The sequence below is a fragment of the Carassius gibelio genome, chromosome A11 (assembly GCF_023724105.1).
Source record: "Carassius gibelio isolate Cgi1373 ecotype wild population from Czech Republic chromosome A11, carGib1.2-hapl.c, whole genome shotgun sequence".
Taxonomy (NCBI): domain Eukaryota; kingdom Metazoa; phylum Chordata; class Actinopteri; order Cypriniformes; family Cyprinidae; genus Carassius; species Carassius gibelio.
In genome coordinates, this window is record NC_068381.1 from 19,282,963 (window position 1) to 19,301,284 (window position 18,322).

Genomic DNA, 18,322 nt, shown 5'->3' on the forward strand with positions numbered 1-18,322 from the left:
TTGTTAAGAAGTGATAGCAAATATTTATATTGTTCTTCATCAAAGAATCCTGAAAAAAAAGTTTTGCAGTTTCCAAAAAAAAAGAAAAAATTGCCAACATTAATAATTCTAATAATAAATCAGCATATTAGAATGATTTCTTAAAGATCATGTGACGCTTTATACTGGAGTGATGGCTGATGGAAATTCAGCTTTGCATCACAGAAATAAATTATTTTTTAAAGAATATTAAAATATAAACCAAGTTTTTTAAACTGTAATAACATTTAGCAAAATTACAGTTTTTTACTGTATTTTGGATCAAATATATGTCTTGATGAGTATAAGACACTTCTTTAAAAAAAATTTTAAAGTCTTACTGTATGTTTTATTAATAACCCGCTCAGCATTTTTGCTCATGTAATCAGCACCATTATAATGTAATATAATACAATACTAAATATTTTAAGATAATATATAATAATGAATAAGAATTGCGCGCTAGTATATATTGTTGTGCCATACCACGTCATCAAAGCTAAATGTGTTGCTAATGAGGTTTCATGCTGTCTTTAATAGAGAAAGACCATTGACTTTTGACCATTATTTTCATCTGTATTCACACTTTTTAACTTATTGTGTTCTTTAATATAAGGTCAATTAATAAATGTTTTAATAGTGAGTCTCTAAAGAACAGGACTCAATAATGGTATTTACAAAAGCAAATTATTTGTATTTTGGATTATTATTATTATTATAAAATTAACAACAATGATAGTAAATAATAAATATAATTTATAATTACAAATACAATGTAAATAATTATTATAATAAATACGTATAGTCTTTTAAAACAAGCATTTACTTCTTGATGTCAAAAAAAATAAATTTGTTCTGCACTTCAGTTATCGGAGGTTTAAACAAACCAAAATCATCTCTATCAATATCACAAAATACCTAAACACTTTACATACACACACTCACAGGCCACTTTATTAGGTACACCTGTTCAAACACAAATGGCTGATCTAATGGAGAATAAAATCAGTCCTTTTGGGAAAAAAATCTACATAATATAAATATAACGAAAAAATAGTCTATATATAATAAAAAAAATATTGAGTTGAAAAATAAAATCACACAGAAACTGCTAGTAAAACGGCAAATAACACATTGAATGAATCATGACTCTTTGAAATAGAAAGACTGAAATAGTATTTTCTTGTAAACGTATTCCAATAATCTTTGCTTTATTGACAACTTTAACAAAGTTGATTGTCCTTGTGTTTCAGCTGGATCAGCTGGTCATAGACTCAGCGATGGAGAAGCGAGAGATGGAGCACAAACACGCCACCATACAGCAAAGAGTGAGAACATCATCTGTGTCCATTCCCGTCTCCTTCCTCTATCTTTTCTTTCATCTTCCCCCTTTGACCTTGTCACTCTCTTCTGTGCTGTGTCTCTTTCTCCACCTCTTTTCCTAACGGTCTCTGTTCTTTTGTTTCTTTGATGGCTGGAATTAATTTCACATCACCCATTAGATGGAAAGTTTCCTCTCAAAACCCGTGTCCCGTACGGTCTTCCCACCTCAGGTCCTCAACTGAATCTGGTTCATCAGATCTAGATGTGACTACTGAAACAATAACCCTAAAATAAAAAGTGGAAGGAAGTAGTTTTCTGTTGAGAGTGACATTATTTCTTCAGTCAGGTTTAGATATATTGTGCTACTGCTCAACCCCAGTGTGTCAGAACTTGATAACAGTTCTAGAAGAAACACTCTTCCTTCATGTGCTAGTGCTTCAGCTACAGATGTTCAACTCCATTTGTGTCGTATGTTTGTTTAAAGTGCTTCATCACCATTTCAGTAAAGGATGATGTCAGACACACACACACACACACACACACACACGCTCTCTAACGTCCATCTGCTAGCACATTGCAAGCCAGCAGGGCTTCACTGCCAACAGATCCGGGCCAGAAACAGTCTGACTTCTCCCTGTGACCCTGAGTCTTTGTCTTTGTTCAGATTCCAGTATTGATAAGGAGTTTCTGGACAAAAGCATCTTTATTTTTCCCGGTGTGTTTAAAATGAATCTGATTTGGGTGAAGGTGTAAACTAATTCTACAAACCGTATATATACCTGATGCTCATATGATACCTTTGTGGCATCGCTGGGACTATTTGCATTGATCAGAGACGATCATCTGGACATGGCAGTTTCTCTCCATTAATGATCATAACTAATGTGCCCAATCAAGCAGGATGATGGATGTGTGTTGGAGATGTCAGGTGCAGTTGTTTGTGAATAAATGCATGCAGCACGACTGAAAAACAAGCAATTAATGTGACTTTCTCTCTCTTTTTCCTCACTGTCTGATGTTGTGGTGCCGCTTATATCAAGACTTTGATGCAGGTGAGCCAATTATATGCTTACATTTTTGTGCATGTTTGAGTTGAAAAACCTTGCTACATTTTGTATTCCTGCATTTTGTGGATGCTTTTATAAATGTTTACCTTTAGGTTAGATTATAAGTTTTTTTTTCTTGCTAGAATCAAAGTCTACAGCTACAACAGAAACACATCATGTTTTCCTTCTCGGCCCGGCATCCTGTTGTCTGTCAACAAATGTGTTTTTAAAAGGTGGTTCAGTCAGCCTTAGGGATAGATTGATTGATTAATGATGGATTAATAATTGCTCTTAAATGCCCCATTTGCTGTATTCAGTGTGAGTTTGTGTTGGAGGGGAAGTAGGGGAGAGCATAAACTCACATGGACAGCACAGCGTTTATCACATTCATTGCTTTTAGTGACAATAAAACCTAATCGTTTTCCGTAGAACATACATTTTCAGAGCAGCTGGTATCTGTTTGATTCATGTTTTAGACCTTTATACAGCATTATTGTGGATTAACTTTGGTTCATGTGCAATTTTAGGAGAACATGTCCAAGTCACGTGAGGCCGAACCTGCCTCCTCGGGCGCTAGCTTTTGTGTCACTGGGACACTGAGGAATTTTATCTCAGCTGAGCTTTAAGAGGCTTATGCAGATCTGATCAAAGCCAAAAAGCATTTTCCATGATTTTTCCTTTTTCTGCATGTAGAACCAAAGAGTGGTGTTTCAAATGCGAGTTTATACACTTAAAGTCTTAGTTAACTCCTATTTCATTGTGAGTAAAAGATGGTAATAATGAAATATGCCAATGTGCAATAATGTATCACAAAATGAGTTTTGATGTCGTTCTCTCTAAGACACGCGTGTTCACCTCACATCTCTCGGTCTTGTCCAGTCTGTAATCATATCCCAAACTAATCAATCGATAGAAACTTAAATAGGAGTATTTTAACTTCTTCAAAATGGTTCAACTGTTCTGATTTCATCATAAAGGAAAACCGCTTTATTACCCTCATAATGCATTCAAAAGCTGCATACAGATTTGGCATTTCCAGTTTTATTTGGACGCGGTGGAAATGAAACGTATAAAACAGTCATAAATTAATATTTTTTTAATTAAAAAATATATTAATTTCTAAAACTATATTGTGTCTGCGCAATAGCATATCACTAATGTGTGAATGGGAAAAAAATGTAAAAGTTTTCAAATGTTACTGTTATTGCCATGTTATTACAACATTACCCTCCTTTTATTAAAGGGATACTCCACCGTGTTTTCATATTAAACTATGTTTTTCCCTTACCTAAGACGAGTTGATACATGCCTCTCTCGTCTCAGTGCGTGCACTCAATCACTTTGGCGCGCGGTGACACTTTGAAAGCACTTAGCTTAGCCCATTCATTCAATACGGGCCAAGCACTGAAGCTTCCAAACACCTCCACGTTTTCCCTATTTAAATACAGTTACTCGCGTAGTGTAACTCGACCTAGGACGGTAACACAAAACAAAACGTTGCGCTTTTCTAAGCGTGTAAAATAGATAACTATATTGTGTGGTGGAATACCATGGCAAGTGCTTGTAAGCACTTCATCTTGGCGCAGTAATATCTATAGCAGTCATTCTATTCTACATCACTCACCGGTCAAATAAGGCTTTGACAGACGCCAAAAAAAAAAGATCAATGCAGAAAAACCCCTGGATTGGTTTTATAACGTTGGACAGAATGTTGATCCGGCCATCGCGTATATTCAGCGCACATAAGGTAAACATTTTGCAAACATTTTTTAGAGAAATAAAAACAGGTTGACGAATCGATGCGCATATTTTGCATCAACTTATTTTTTGCGTCGACGTCATCGATGACCTCGACGCTTTGTCCCAACCCTACTAGGAACCCAAGTGCAAGCCACTTCACAGACACATAGTTTCGAGTTCTGAGTTAACACAATCAGAGTGGAAAAATACGGGATATTTTACGGGAAAATACTAAAACAGGTGAGCCAGCACCGCTGCAACTTTGTGCATAAAAAGACAGTATAACGTATCAGGAACATAATTACTGATTATAATGACAGTAAAAGTCATTATAATCAGTAATTATGTTCCCACTGGATGCAACAAATGCCTCGTCTGTAAAGGGTTTTATTGGTGTTGTCTCATCGCAGTGGGACACGGCGTCACAGTATGTTGGGTGTAACACTTCATCACACGCTTGAGGCATTCGGCCAATCACAATGCACTGGATCGTTGGCCAATCAGAGCACACCTCGCTTTTCAGAACGATGAGCTTTGTAAAAAACGACACGTTTCAGAAGGCGGGGCATAGAGGAGCAACAGTAATGTACAGTGTGCAGGAAAACAATGTTTTTTTTTTTTGTTTGTTTGCACATTGCATTACACCGAATACACCAAATAATGTTCTTTTTAGCAACGTCATATGACCCCTTTAATACCTTAATTTTATTCCAGGGTCAAAATGCACCTGAATGCATTATGAGGGTTTAAAAGACTGAAAAGACATTCCTGACAGGAAAAACAGGCAAAGTCTGGCATAATCTTTTATTATTATTTCGGACAATGTTTATGATATATTCAAAATATTTGAATCAGAGTCCTTAGGTAGAAGTGAAAGGGCTCCAGGTGGGTCAGTGAAGAGACTCTGGAGTCAGCCGAGGTCTGGAAGTGTGTCTGTGTGGGCACTTTGCCTGTTTCTGCCCTGGCCAACACAGTTAAACATGGCAGAGACCCGGAGCTTAGGGAGGGCAAGAGGTGGCGCGCCAAAAACATGGACAAATTAGTGCCACCAACTGTCCCGAACAGGAGGAGCTTGTGCGCGCACGTGTGAGTGTTATTGTCCGCAGACCAAGAGCGTTATCTAGAACATGACTTGCAGATGAATCAAACCTGCTGTTTCTGTAACACCAACAGGATTTAAGAGGGCAACATGAGGTAAACATTTACATGACCAAATCTGGAAGGAGCGTCAGCAGAGCCTTTTAATGTGTTACACTGTTCTGTCATTATTTACCCAAATACCATTGTAAGCCCAAAAGGTTTTTTGTTTTTTTTTCTCACATGCTACATAAAAGATGTTTTGGAGATTATCCAAGCTGCTTGCTAGCTGATTTATTTGGTTTTCTGAAGCCACATGATTGCTTTAAAGAGGAAAAGACTTGAATAGACTTACAGTATATTAATGGTATAAAAGCATACAGCAAAATCTTAATAAAATAAATGTCATAATGAAAAAGAGGCATAATAAAAGTCTTAATTTTTAGAGCGAAAATGTAAAGTGTAATATAATCTAATTACAAGCACTTAATTTTTGGAATCTGATGAGATAATCCAGATTACATGTAATCAGTTATTGAATATATCTGTGTCACCAGTAGCATCCCAGCACAGTCACTGTCAAAGTCAGTTTTGCATGCACAAACTCTTCACAACATTTAAATATATGTAGTTCCAGACTTTTTTGTTCGATGATATGAAAACAGTCTGTGAATGCGGCCAGCTGTGATTCCTGAGCAATGCGGAGGGCGGAAACATCCTGTTGATTTATCAAATGATTTATCTGCAGAGAGATGCCTAAACAGTGTCTCTCTCCCTCGTCCAGTGACAGAGTTACGATCTCTCTGTCCCACCACCTCCTCGTGTTGCATCTGTCATTCGTAACACATGCACACACACTAACTCACTCCTCTCACACTGGTCTATTATTCTCGACTAACCCTCTTGTGGCACCCTTGGGGTTTTCCTTCCTCGGTCTTTCACTGAGTCGCAGTGTGTCTCAGACTCAGCTGCACTATAGGTGGCTTTATGAGCATGCAGTGCTGATGTGGAGCACAAAACTGCATGAATGAAATGCTGAACCAGATTGCATATTGTTTCACGAGGTACAGTGTGCGGGAATGTGAGCAATTTTGTTTTCAAAGATTTGTTACTCGCAAATGTTGCAGGTTCACTTTAATGCGTTTATCTCAAACCAGTTCTCACAGAATGAAAAGGAGTAATCTTAGAATTCTACTTCAAAACATGTGCAAATATTCACACACACACACAAATCCTCCAACAATTTACTGACCTTGACATGCAAGGTTCAAATCATCTTCTTGTCACACTTCTTGTTTCTTGTCACAAACATACACACACACACACACACACACATATATTGAAATTACATATTTATATATGTGTGCGTGTGTGATATTTCCAATGTATTTTCTATTTAGTATATTTAAAATATATTTTTTCATATAATTTTACATTGTATTTGTAATAATTTGTGTTGCAGTTCTTTAGTAATTGAGGTTCATTCAGTAAATTGAGGTGTAGTGACGTCATTATGGAATCTGGAAGGGCCTTTTATCTTATTCCGTTTAGATTATCTATAATTATTGATTATCTTAATAATGCAGCAGTGATTGACCGGCTGAAGCTGCTACTCGTCAGAGAGTGTGAGAGCTGGAAGAAAGATGCTTCCCGGAGGGGGCATAACGTTTGCTTGATTAAACAGCAAGGGTCTTGCATACTGTCAGACAGATGGACGGGGCCTTTCAAAAAGCGACTCTCGCGACTGGGGAGCGCGCTTGAGTTTAAAGGAGAACACCGCGCGCTCGTAAATCCGCGAATGACGCGGTGAAATAACGTTTGCGCTCGGCTCTCTGACTGAGGTCAGGCAGAGCACATACATCGACAGCTGTATGATAATCGTGTGAATACTGAGCACTAGAAGCGAGATGCACGCGCCCGCTGGTGGCATTCGCCTTTCGCTCGCGCTGGAGTGAGGAAGAGCGCACGAGATCAATGAAGCGCGTGCCTTTGACTTTGATGTGAGATGACTTGACTGTATAAGTGCTTGTTTCTCCGTTATTACTGATGCTTCTGGATAAACCGTTTTTAAAGATGAAGATATTCGGGAGGTTGAAGTATACTTTGGTGAGTTTGAATACGCTTTTTGTGTGTTATGTTAACACAAACTGGAGAGAAATTATTTTTTACATGTAACCTACTGCATTAACTTGTGTTGCTTCTGTGACCTCTTATTTGTACCTTTTCAGTATATTTCATGTATTATTTAGTGAAAGTTTATTTACTATTTTACTAATTGTTATTATTGCTAGTACAATATGTATATCATTATTTATTAATTTTTTGTAGAGGTCTTCAATTTAAGGCCAAGAATCCCTTAGCCTCCTATAAAACTGATCGTTGCATCTTAAACACTTTTATAGTACCATACTAAATATGTACTTAATACAATAAAGATATACTTTATGATGCTTACATTGCAAAGGTATTAAAATCATCATTATTGATGTTTAGAGTCATATGCATTTCATTTATTTATTTATTTTTTACTGAAGACATTTCCTTTTTATTTCCTTTTTTAAAATGAAATATTTATCTGTAAATGTATATGCATATTGTATTGGTAAAACAATAAATGCGTTTCATTTTATATTAATAAAATTATATACAAAATATCAATTGTAAATTAATTTGAAAATGTATTTTAAATGTTACCGTAAAGTATTTTATTTTAAGGGATAGTTCACCTTCAGTTGCTGGTCCCCATTGACTATAATATATATATATATATATATATATATATATATATATATATAGATATAGATATAGATATAGATATATATAAACACACACAATGGAAGTCAGTGGGGAGCAGCAACTGAAGGTGAACAGTCCCTTTAGGGTTTTTATTCTATCAGTTTTTATACTTTTTTTCCCTGTTAATACAATAAATACTAATAGAATTTTTGTTGAGCTTGCCCAGTATTTTGGAACCGAGTGGCCTCTTTTCATTATTTATTTTTTGTTCATAAAATTTTGATGATGAATGATCTTGTAATATGATTCATCGAGTTGTATTTGTTGTTTCTGTGCGTGTTTGTGACCAGGGCACAAAACTCGGAACCATTGGAACGTCAGTGTCATTGATGTTGGAGGAGAATGATTTATTCAGCTTTTAGAAACGCATCTAACATCTCAGTCTCAGCATATAGATGCAATATAGATATATAACATTGGGATATAGATGGTATAGAGGCTGCCGGTCATTATTGATTGAAATGAGAGGGACTGGATTGGCTGCTGTGGTCATGAGGGTTGTGTTTTGACTGATAGGGATTACGTTTGGTCTTTTGTCTGTCATGCAGAAGACTTAACAGAAGAATAAGGGTCTCAGTACTGACTGACAAGGGCGAGAGAAAGAGTCCCGATTTTGTGTGTGCTGCTGACCTGCGGGAATTGCTTAGAGCTGCTCTGTTTCTTGCATGACAGGATTTTGCATACGATGACTCCAAAGTGGAATTCAATGTTGATGCTCCTAATGGTGTGGTGATGGAGGGATACCTGTTCAAGAGGGCGAGCAATGCTTTCAAGACGTGGAACAGGTACGAACAGGCTCAACTGTCCATGTGTCTCTCTTTTTCTGGAGAAAATCTGATATTGAGTTTGTTTTCTTCTTCTACCAGGCGATGGTTTTCGATACAGAACAGTCAATTAGTCTATCAGAAGCGACTAAAAGTAGGTGGTTCAACTTTGCTGATTCACTTTTTTCTACTCATTTCAAGCCCTGTAAATGATTGTTGTGATCCGACGTTGCAATCTGCTGTGTGTTGTAGGACTCTTTGACTGTGGTTGTGGAGGATCTGCGGCTTTGCTCTGTGAAACCGTGTGAGGACATTGAGAGGAGGTTCTGTTTTGAAGTGGTGTCACCTACAAAGTGAGTACTGTGTCACATGTGCTGTGTGTTTGTGTGTGTGTGTTTGTGTGTGTGTACAGTATCTAATATCAGATCCACCCCCGTCAGGAGCTGTATGCTGCAGGCTGAATCTGAGAAGCTCCGTCAAGCTTGGATTCAAGCAGTTCAGGCCAGCATTGCTTCAGCCTACAGGGAAATCTCGGAGAACTATTATATTGAGGTCAGTATGTCACATTAATACATGGAATTAGACATCAATATGTAATGTGAAGTGGTGAAAAGTTATTTTAATAACCGAAAAGTAAAACTGTTAAATTTTTGGACTGATACTAGGTTTCAGTTTTCAAGAAAGTTTAATTTTATTGCCTCTGTAAATCATGTTTTGTGGTCATTTAACATTCAGTTCATCAGCATTGTTAAAACACATTTATCATTCAGTGGAACTGTGCGTATGATTTAGACACTTAAGGCCCGTTCACACCAAGCACGATAACTATAAAGATAACGATAAAGATATAGTTCTAAAAATCGTTCTCAATATTAAAGAACAGCGGAGTCCACACCACAACTATAACGATAAAGCCACAGAGAAACGATATCGTTGGAATCACTTTCAGAACGATTTTTTTTTCTGATGAACGATAAAAACATTGCCAACCTATCAGAATCAATCCTGCTGTAATGAGGTCGAGAATTTGAAGCAGCAGACGTGCGTCCGCTTAGAATACACAAACAATATCGTTCGCTGGTGTGGACGTTAATATTGTTATCTTTATAGTTATCGTTCTTGGTTTGAACGGGCCTTAAGTCTACATTTCTGCTCTGTCCATGCAATAAATACAGCTTTCGACTGCTCAGGTAACGCCGTCGTTAAGATTTAGAGAGCCACTGACAAACTACAGAAAAGTAAAACTACTTCACTTTAGTATTACTGGCCAGGAGTCCTTTAGATCACACGTCAGCGAGCGCAATCCTGTGACAGTCTCAGGCGGTAGCTAAACAGTGGATCGTGTGAAGAACAAATTAGAGGCACGATTCACAGATAACACTCTTCAAGGTCTCCATTAATTTGTGCGTGTAGTAATTTAGTGTATATGTATTTTGAAAGCATTTAATCACTATAGAAATCACGATTCATTCGATTCTTAGCGTTTTGAATCGATTACTGTCTGAGATCAGCGATTCACGGTTAAAAAATCACGTTTCAAGATCGATGCATATGAATCGTCAGGGTTTGTAATCGATGCATCAAGAAAACAAGTGAACCGTTACACCCCTAATATATATATACATATTAGATATACTGTATAAATGCCTACATGTCATAATGGATAGTCATTGCATGGATCAGAATTAGGCTCTATTTGCTCACACACGACCAGCTTCGTTTCATCTCAAATACATGTTCTGTCAAATTCCACCGTGTAAATAGCAAATCCGTCATGGCACAAGTGCAACTGGCTCTTAAAGGGAATGGAAGATGAGACTCTGATTGGTTTATTACACGTTACGCCCAAAAAACACCCATTACTCATTAAGAGAATAGCTACACCCCGTTTAAACCATGCACCCGGGCGCACAAACCGTTTTTCCATCGTTAAAATATCAACAGTGGATTTGGGCATGCCCTGAGTGCACCTGCGCCGTAGCACTTTACACTTTGCGTTAAGATCATTAAATTAGGGCCCTACCTTTCATTAGATTTATTTTTAAAATACAGTTTTCAAGAACGTTAAAATTATCATTACATTTTTTTTTTTTGTTATAATATTAACATTAAACAGGCAATTTAATCCAAAGCGACTTAAAGTGCATTCAGGCTATATATATTTATATATATGGTCTGTGTGTTCTTGAACCCACAACCTTTTGCACTGCTAACGCAATACTCTACCAATGAGCCATACGAAAACAATATATAGTGTATTGTTATACCACATGACATTTTATTAGCTAAACTAACTTTTATTTTAAGAGGCCTTGACACATGATCTCAGGAGGTCCTTTCTATGATATTGTTTCCTGTTTTTTTTTACTCTGGTGGTTGCACCACATGACAGGACATTTTATATTTATTTATAAGCTGTGAAGCTCTTAATTGTTTTCCAGAAAGTTAAAAATATATATTTTTTACATATCATAAATTAATAGTTCATAAATATCTTTACTTTTGGGGGGATTCACACCACATGACATTTTACAATTTGAACTAACCCTGCAAAAAAATAAATCAAATTATTTTAAGAGGTTTTTACACACAGTCATGATATCATTTCCTGATTTCTGAGTTTTTTATTAATGTATGTTGGTCGCACCACATGACTGGACAGTGTTTATTTATTTATATAATTTTAATACTAGTAACTTTTTTTGTGAATAGTAGTTCATGGTGCATTCATGTCTTTTCATGTATGAATGGCATTTTTAATGTGTTTCTAAATTAACGAATAGATTTGGGCACAAAAATGAGTGTCATTCCGTTGACCCAATTACATACAGTAGATTGCTTTTGACATAGACATAGATTTGCTTTTAAAGTGAAGAGCATGAACTCCTGATTCTACAGCGTCTGGACAGGACAGCGTCTCCCTCCACGAGCAGTATCGACTCTGCCAGCGAGCCGCGGGAGCGTATTGTTAGGGGAGAGAGTATCCTACAGCGGGTCCAGTCTCTGCCAGGGAACGAGATCTGCTGTGACTGTGGCCAGGCCGACCCTCGCTGGGCCAGCATCAACCTCGGCATTCTGCTCTGCATCGAGTGCTCGGGCATTCACAGGTGACAGTCTGCTGTTTGTTTTAGTGAGAATTTAAGTTATCCACATTTTAAAAATGAGCCTACTGCATTTTAGATTATGGGAGGCACTTCCGGTTTGGGAAAATTCCACTCAGAAAGACTGAAAAACTCATTTCAAATCATAAGGTTGCACTACAAATAATCCTGATCCATCAGTTTGACTGTAGATCCTTTGTGTTCTATAATGCCTGGAATTGTAAAGGGATAGTTCTCCCAAAAATTGAAAATTTCCCCATGATTTACTCCCCATCAAGCCATCCTAGGTGTATATGAATTTCTCCTTTCAGACAAATACAATCGGAGTTATATTAAAACATGTAGCTTTTCCAAGCTTTATAATGGCAGTGAATGGGGGTTAAGGTTTTGAAGCTCAAAAAAACTGCATCCATCCATCATTAAAAGTGCTCCACATGGCTTTGGCATGTTAATAAAGGCATGCTGAAACAAAGTGATGCATTTGTGTAAGAAAAATTATCCGTACTTTCAAAACTATAATCTCTAGCTTCTGCTGACTGTCGTATGGGCATTCGTGAGAGAGTGACGAAGGCTTAGTGTAAGCTCCACAACCAGGTTTTGTCTACAGCAAAGGAAAGCCAGTCTTCTTTTGGTTCATATATCAAAATCCTCCGAAATTGTTCTTTACAAATCTTCGTTTTGTATTTTTAATTCTTTTTATGTTATGCCTACGTCCTTCCTCATCTGCTGGACCGCCACTCTCTCATGAACACGCGTACAACAGTTAGCAGAAGCTAGAGATTACGGTTTAGAAAGTATGACGGATGGACGCACATTTTTGGGCTTCAAAAATGTGACCCCTATTTGCTGCCATTTTAAAGCATAGAAGAGCCAAGACATTTTTTTATATAACTCAGATTGTATCTGAAAGAAGGAATTCATATGCACATAGGATGGCTTGAGAGTAAGTAAAGTATATGGTAATTTTAAATTTTGGGTGAACTATCCCTTTAATGTGACATGGAATAGCAAGGATATCTGTGGATGAGTTATTTTCAGTCCACTGCATCATTTTCCTCCTCATTTTATTTTTATCGTTACTACAAAGCAGTACAAAAAAGCCATTGTTATTTGACTTGTTCACACTCCAAACATCTTAAAGTTGATAAAAAGACTCTATAAAGACATCTGAGAAACCCATCTGCTTTCATACTGATTTGACTGAAGATAGATGGGCCTTAAAGCCCCATGCATCAGAACATTTATCCCAACTGCATCACTCATGACAGACTGAGCCCAACAGCAGAAGGGCTTTGCTTGAGAGCAGGCCCGCATCCATATGACGCTCATGTACACACTGCATCACACCCTCAGGGTGAAGCACTTTTCTGCTCCATCAGTTCCTCTTAAGATTACCAGATGTAAAGATGGACGTCCATGACTGAATACAAGACAGAGGCCTCATAAAACACAGAGGCATTAGAACTGATGTGCTCAGACACAACAGGGATTCTGTGATTCTGACGGGTTTCTAAAGGAGGCTGACCCAAATATGTCCTGCCATTGCTAGACGAATTTAGCCTAGAATGAATTAAAAATGTATTTTTAATCACAGAATACAATTGAGGTCGTTATAAAAAGTGTGCCTGAATCAGCCATGCTGAACATGCATGAAGAGTAAATTCTCTGATTCTGTCTCTGCAGGAGTTTGGGAGTCCACTGCTCTAAAGTTCGCTCTTTAACACTCGACTCATGGGAGCCAGAGCTTATGAAGGTAAGATCCCACTGAGAACTAAATGGGTGCATCTTACAAACCTGTTAAAAGTATGTTGGTATCCTATTTCACCCCTGAATAAACATAAAATCATAGAAAAGGTGAGGGGAAAATATCTAATGCACATAACCCTAATGTGAAATATCTTTCTCAGTACTATAATGCAAAAAAAAGATATTCATAGATCATTATAGCATTTGTTGAGCAACCAAACTTATTTTTTTGCGGATTTAAATAAAACATTTTATATTGCAGTTTTATAGATTTTAATGTTATTTTGTAATTGTTTTATTATTGCTTTAATTTTAACTATGTAGACAACTTAATTAGGATCCATATTGCTAATTAATTATTCCTTTCCTTTATGCAAATATCATTCGATTGTATAATTATATTATTATTATTGTTATATACAACAATATATTTTTATACTATAATACTTGCATATAACAATTATTTATTCATCCAAATCCCAGTACAGAATGAATTTAGTTGCTGTTAAAACTTGGTTATGTTATACTATTTTGACTTTTATAGATCAAATAATGCTGTGTGACTGTATGTTTTCTCTGTAGTTAATGTGTGAGCTTGGAAACACTGTAATCAACCAGATCTATGAAGGTGCGTGTGAAGAGCAGGGACTTAAGAAACCTGGTCCCAACAGCTCAAGGTCAGTGTGCAGCCAACTCGCTGCTATCGCATTATATCAGTTGCCAGAATCTGTGACTAAGATGAGATTTTTTTTCTTTTTGAATATATTTTCATATGGTGAATGTTTCATTGATAGAAGCTCTTGTGTTGTGCTTTTGATGTTTTATTTAGGCAGGAGAAAGAAGCATGGATCAAAGCGAAATATGTGGAGAGGAAGTTTCTGAAGAAGATGTGTGGCTCCGAGGCTCTGGTGGAGGGGAGCAGAAAATCACATCACTGGAACGTGAAGAAGTGCAGGAGACACAACAGCTCCATCAGAGCCCCTAAAACCCGCCGGAAATACAGACATGATGCCGGGATCATGTCACCAGCCAATCTCTCTGCTGGTACTTGCTTGGTTCTTTTCTTCTACTGTTTTCAGAGTTAGTCCCTCATTCAGGTCCATTTGGACCTGTAAGAGAGATATATTTAAAAAAGTAAAATAACCAACTTTTAGAAAGGGAACAAAACTTTAAAAAAATTTTGAGACCCTTCACATATGCATCATTCTTTTTTTTTTCTTTTAATGAAATATAAGCATCATTTGGGACCAGGTAATTATGGAGTACCATTAGTGTCAAAAAATACTTTTTGTAAAATATATTTAGCCTTTACCCATATCTCACACATATTTTGGACTGAATAAAAAAAAAACATATTTACGCCTATTGATGAGCCATTGCAGCAATAAAAATGTATCACTTTTATAATCTGAAAGTTTATACAAGTAAAATTAATTTATTTTGTTTAAAAACTTCTCTGGGTAATATTTATGTAGTTTTATTGTTATGAATATGTAAGTTTAATACATGTTGACTGTTTTTGAGTAACCATGAGTTATGAATTCAAAGGAATTTAATGTAATTTATTGTATTGAGTTTAATACCGGTAATTCTCAGATTATTTGGTCTTATAAATTTTGTACAATGGTATATTGAAAGCGAAGATAAATTGCATCAAAACAAAGATATATTGCATCATAGCTTTTTTAAATAATAAATTTCTTAAATCATAAAAATTAGTAAATGCAGCAATAACATGGTAATAACAGTAACATTTAAAACGTAAAAAAAAAACATAAAAATCTCACTCTTTAATGATCAGATACAATATGATTTTAGTTGAAAAATATTATATGTTCTGATTATTTTATAAAATATGGAATATGGAATGAGAAAATACAGATTGAGGTTTAGACAAAGTTTGAAGTTGTTCTTCAATTGTTACCCTCAGCTGCGGCAGCTGCAAAATTTCGGAGGGAATCCTTGTTTTGTCCCGACGAGCTTGATTCGCTCTTCTCTTACTTTGACACAGGCTCAGGGCCTCGCAGTAAGTACCTCTAAGTACCACAATTTGACCTCCTAAAGACCAAAAGATAAGTCCATATCATACATCTCCTGCTGTTTAGTTCATAAAGACCTCATTTTGAGAGTGGCTACAGGAACTTCTGTCTGCACATTTGCCTGTTGCAGACAAATTTTATAATGCATTGTGTGAGAGATCAAGCAGTGAATGTTTGAGTAGGTCATGGTGTGAGTAACGTGTCCCTCGCTTGGCACCCATTGGCCCCGCAGGTCTCAGCAGTGATAGCGGGCTTGGCGGCAGTACTGACGGCAGCACAGACATACTCGTTTTCGGCTCAGTGGTGGACAGCGTCACTGAGGAAGGTGAGAAGACGTCCTACAATGGTTTGTCTGTCTGCTGTGTCTTTGTCCCCTTCTTCATTCTTCATTCATGTTTTATTGCAGAGTGTGAGGACTCCGATGAGTCAAGTGGGGAGGTTGACATCGAGCAGGAAGCGTCGGATCCAGAGGACGGACGGGAGCTTGACCCGAAGACGCTGCTTCATAAGGCGTCAAGGGCCAGAAACATACCGGTCATGGCAGAGGCACTCGCGCACGGGGCAGATGTCAACTCTGTCAGTGAGGAGGACCAAAGCAAGAGTCCATTAATACAAGCCGTCACAGGGGTGAGACTTCCTGCACTGAAAAAAAATTTGGTGTATGATTTACTTTGAAACCATCTTCACTCCTAAATTGCTCAAATTTCAAAACATACTTCATGTACTGCTAGTTACGGAGCCCCGCACATGACATGCAAGAAAAAATAAATAAATTGTGCGCAGGATTTACTAATTCGTTCCCTCAATGTAAGAAAACGTGATTTAGCAAATCGAGGGAACAAATTAGTAAATTGTGCGCACAGTTTATAAATCGAGTGAACGAAATAGTAAATTGAAGGAACGTAATAGTAGTCGTGTGCACGTTTTAGTAAATTGAGGGACAGATTAGTAAATCAAGGGAACATAATAGTAATTTACATTTAACATTTTACATTTAGCTGACGCTCTTATCCAAAGCGACTTACAATTGCTATATATGTCAGAGGTCACATGCCTCTGGAGCAACTAGGGGTAAAGTGTCTTGCTCAGGGACACATTGGTGTCTCACAGTGGATTCGAACCTGGGTCTCCCACACCACAGACGTGTGTCTTATCCACTGCACTAACACCACCCCCAGTAATCTTGTGCATGTTTTAGTAAATTGAGGGAACGAATTAGTAAATCGAAGGAACGTAATAGTAGTCGTGCGCACGTTTTAGTAAATTGAGGGAACGAATTAGTAAATCGAGGGAATGTAATAGTAATCGTGAGCATGTTTTAGTAAATTGAGGGAACGTAATAGTAGTCGTGCGCACGTTTTAGTAAATTGAGGGAACGAATTAGTAAATTGAGGGAACTTAATAGTAATCGTGTGCATGTTTTAGTAAATCGAGGGAACGTAATAGTAGTCGTGCGCACATTTTAGTAAATTGAGGGAACGAATGAGTAAATCGAGGGAACGTAATAGTAGTTGTGCGCACGTTTTAGTAAATTGAGGGAACGAATTAGTAAATCGAGGGAATGTAATAGTAATCATGTGGATGTTTTAGTAAATTGAGGGAATGTAATTGTAGTCGTGCGCACGTCTTAGTAAATTGAGGGAACGAATTAGTAAATCGAGGGAATGTAATAGTAATCGTGTGCATGTTTTAGTAAATTGAGGGAACGTAATAGTAGTCGTGCGCACATTTTAGAAAATTGAGGGAACGAATGAGTAAATCGAGGGAACGTAATAGTAATCATGTGCATGTTTTAGTAAATTGAGGGAATGTAATTGTAGTCGTGCGCACGTCTTAGTAAATTGAGGGAACAAATTAGTAAATCGAGGGAATGTAATAGTAATCGTGTGCATGTTTTGGTAAATTGAGGGAACGTAATAGTAGTCGTGCGCACGTTTTAGTAAATTGAGGGAACAAATTAGTAAATCGAGGGAACGTAATAGTAGTCGTGCGCACATTTTAGTAAATTGAGGGAACGAATTAGTAAATCGAGGGAATGTAATAGTAATCATGTGGATGTTTTAGTAAATTGAGGGAATGTAATTGTAGTCGTGCGCACGTCTTAGTAAATTGAGGGAACGAATTAGTAAATCGAGGGAATGTAATAGTAATCGTGTGCATGTTTTAGTAAATTGAGGGAACGTAATAGTAGTCGTGCGCACATTTTAGAAAATTGAGGGAACGAATGAGTAAATCGAGGGAACGTAATAGTAATCATGTGCATGTTTTAGTAAATTGAGGGAATGTAATTGTAGTCGTGCGCACGTCTTAGTAAATTGAGGGAACAAATTAGTAAATCGAGGGAATGTAATAGTAATCGTGTGCATGTTTTGGTAAATTGAGGGAACGTAATAGTAGTCGTGCGCACGTTTTAGTAAATTGAGGGAACAAATTAGTAAATCGAGGGAACGTAATAGTAGTCGTGCGCACGTTTTAGTAAATTGAGGGAACGAATTAGTAAAGCGAGGGAATGTAATAGTAGTCGTGCGCACGTTTTAGTAAATTGAGGGAACGAATTGGTAAATCGAGGGAACTTAATAGTAATCGTGTGCATGTTTTAGTAAATTGAGGGATCGAATTAGTAAATCGTGCGCATGATTTAGCCCACTATTTTTTCCTGCATGTCATGTGTG

At 37.1% G+C, this 18,322-nt stretch overlaps 1 protein-coding gene across 4 annotated transcripts in view; it reads left to right on the forward strand.

Annotated features, from left to right (window-relative positions):
* acap3b (ArfGAP with coiled-coil, ankyrin repeat and PH domains 3b) overlaps nucleotides 1-18,322 on the forward strand; it is a 65,609-nt gene that overhangs the window by 41,115 nt on the left and 6,172 nt on the right. For 3 of the 4 annotated variants that reach the window (XR_008185952.1, XM_052610299.1, XM_052610301.1), the window contains exons 9-20: nucleotides 1,272-1,346; nucleotides 8,673-8,785; nucleotides 8,867-8,918; nucleotides 9,017-9,117; nucleotides 9,205-9,316; nucleotides 11,663-11,871; nucleotides 13,549-13,618; nucleotides 14,194-14,288; nucleotides 14,441-14,655; nucleotides 15,542-15,637; nucleotides 15,874-15,975; nucleotides 16,057-16,277. Coding sequence is in view for 3 of the 4 variants with exons in the window: in XM_052610299.1 (XP_052466259.1) it covers nucleotides 1,272-1,346; nucleotides 8,673-8,785; nucleotides 8,867-8,918; nucleotides 9,017-9,117; nucleotides 9,205-9,316; nucleotides 11,663-11,871; nucleotides 13,549-13,618; nucleotides 14,194-14,288; nucleotides 14,441-14,655; nucleotides 15,542-15,637; nucleotides 15,874-15,975; nucleotides 16,057-16,277 (1,461 nt within the window). In the remaining variant the exon portion in view is untranslated. The remainder of the gene's footprint in view (nucleotides 1-1,271; nucleotides 1,347-8,672; nucleotides 8,786-8,866; nucleotides 8,919-9,016; nucleotides 9,118-9,204; nucleotides 9,317-11,662; nucleotides 11,872-13,548; nucleotides 13,619-14,193; nucleotides 14,289-14,440; nucleotides 14,656-15,541; nucleotides 15,638-15,873; nucleotides 15,976-16,056; nucleotides 16,278-18,322) is intronic. The other variant, XM_052610300.1, reaches the window with a different exon arrangement.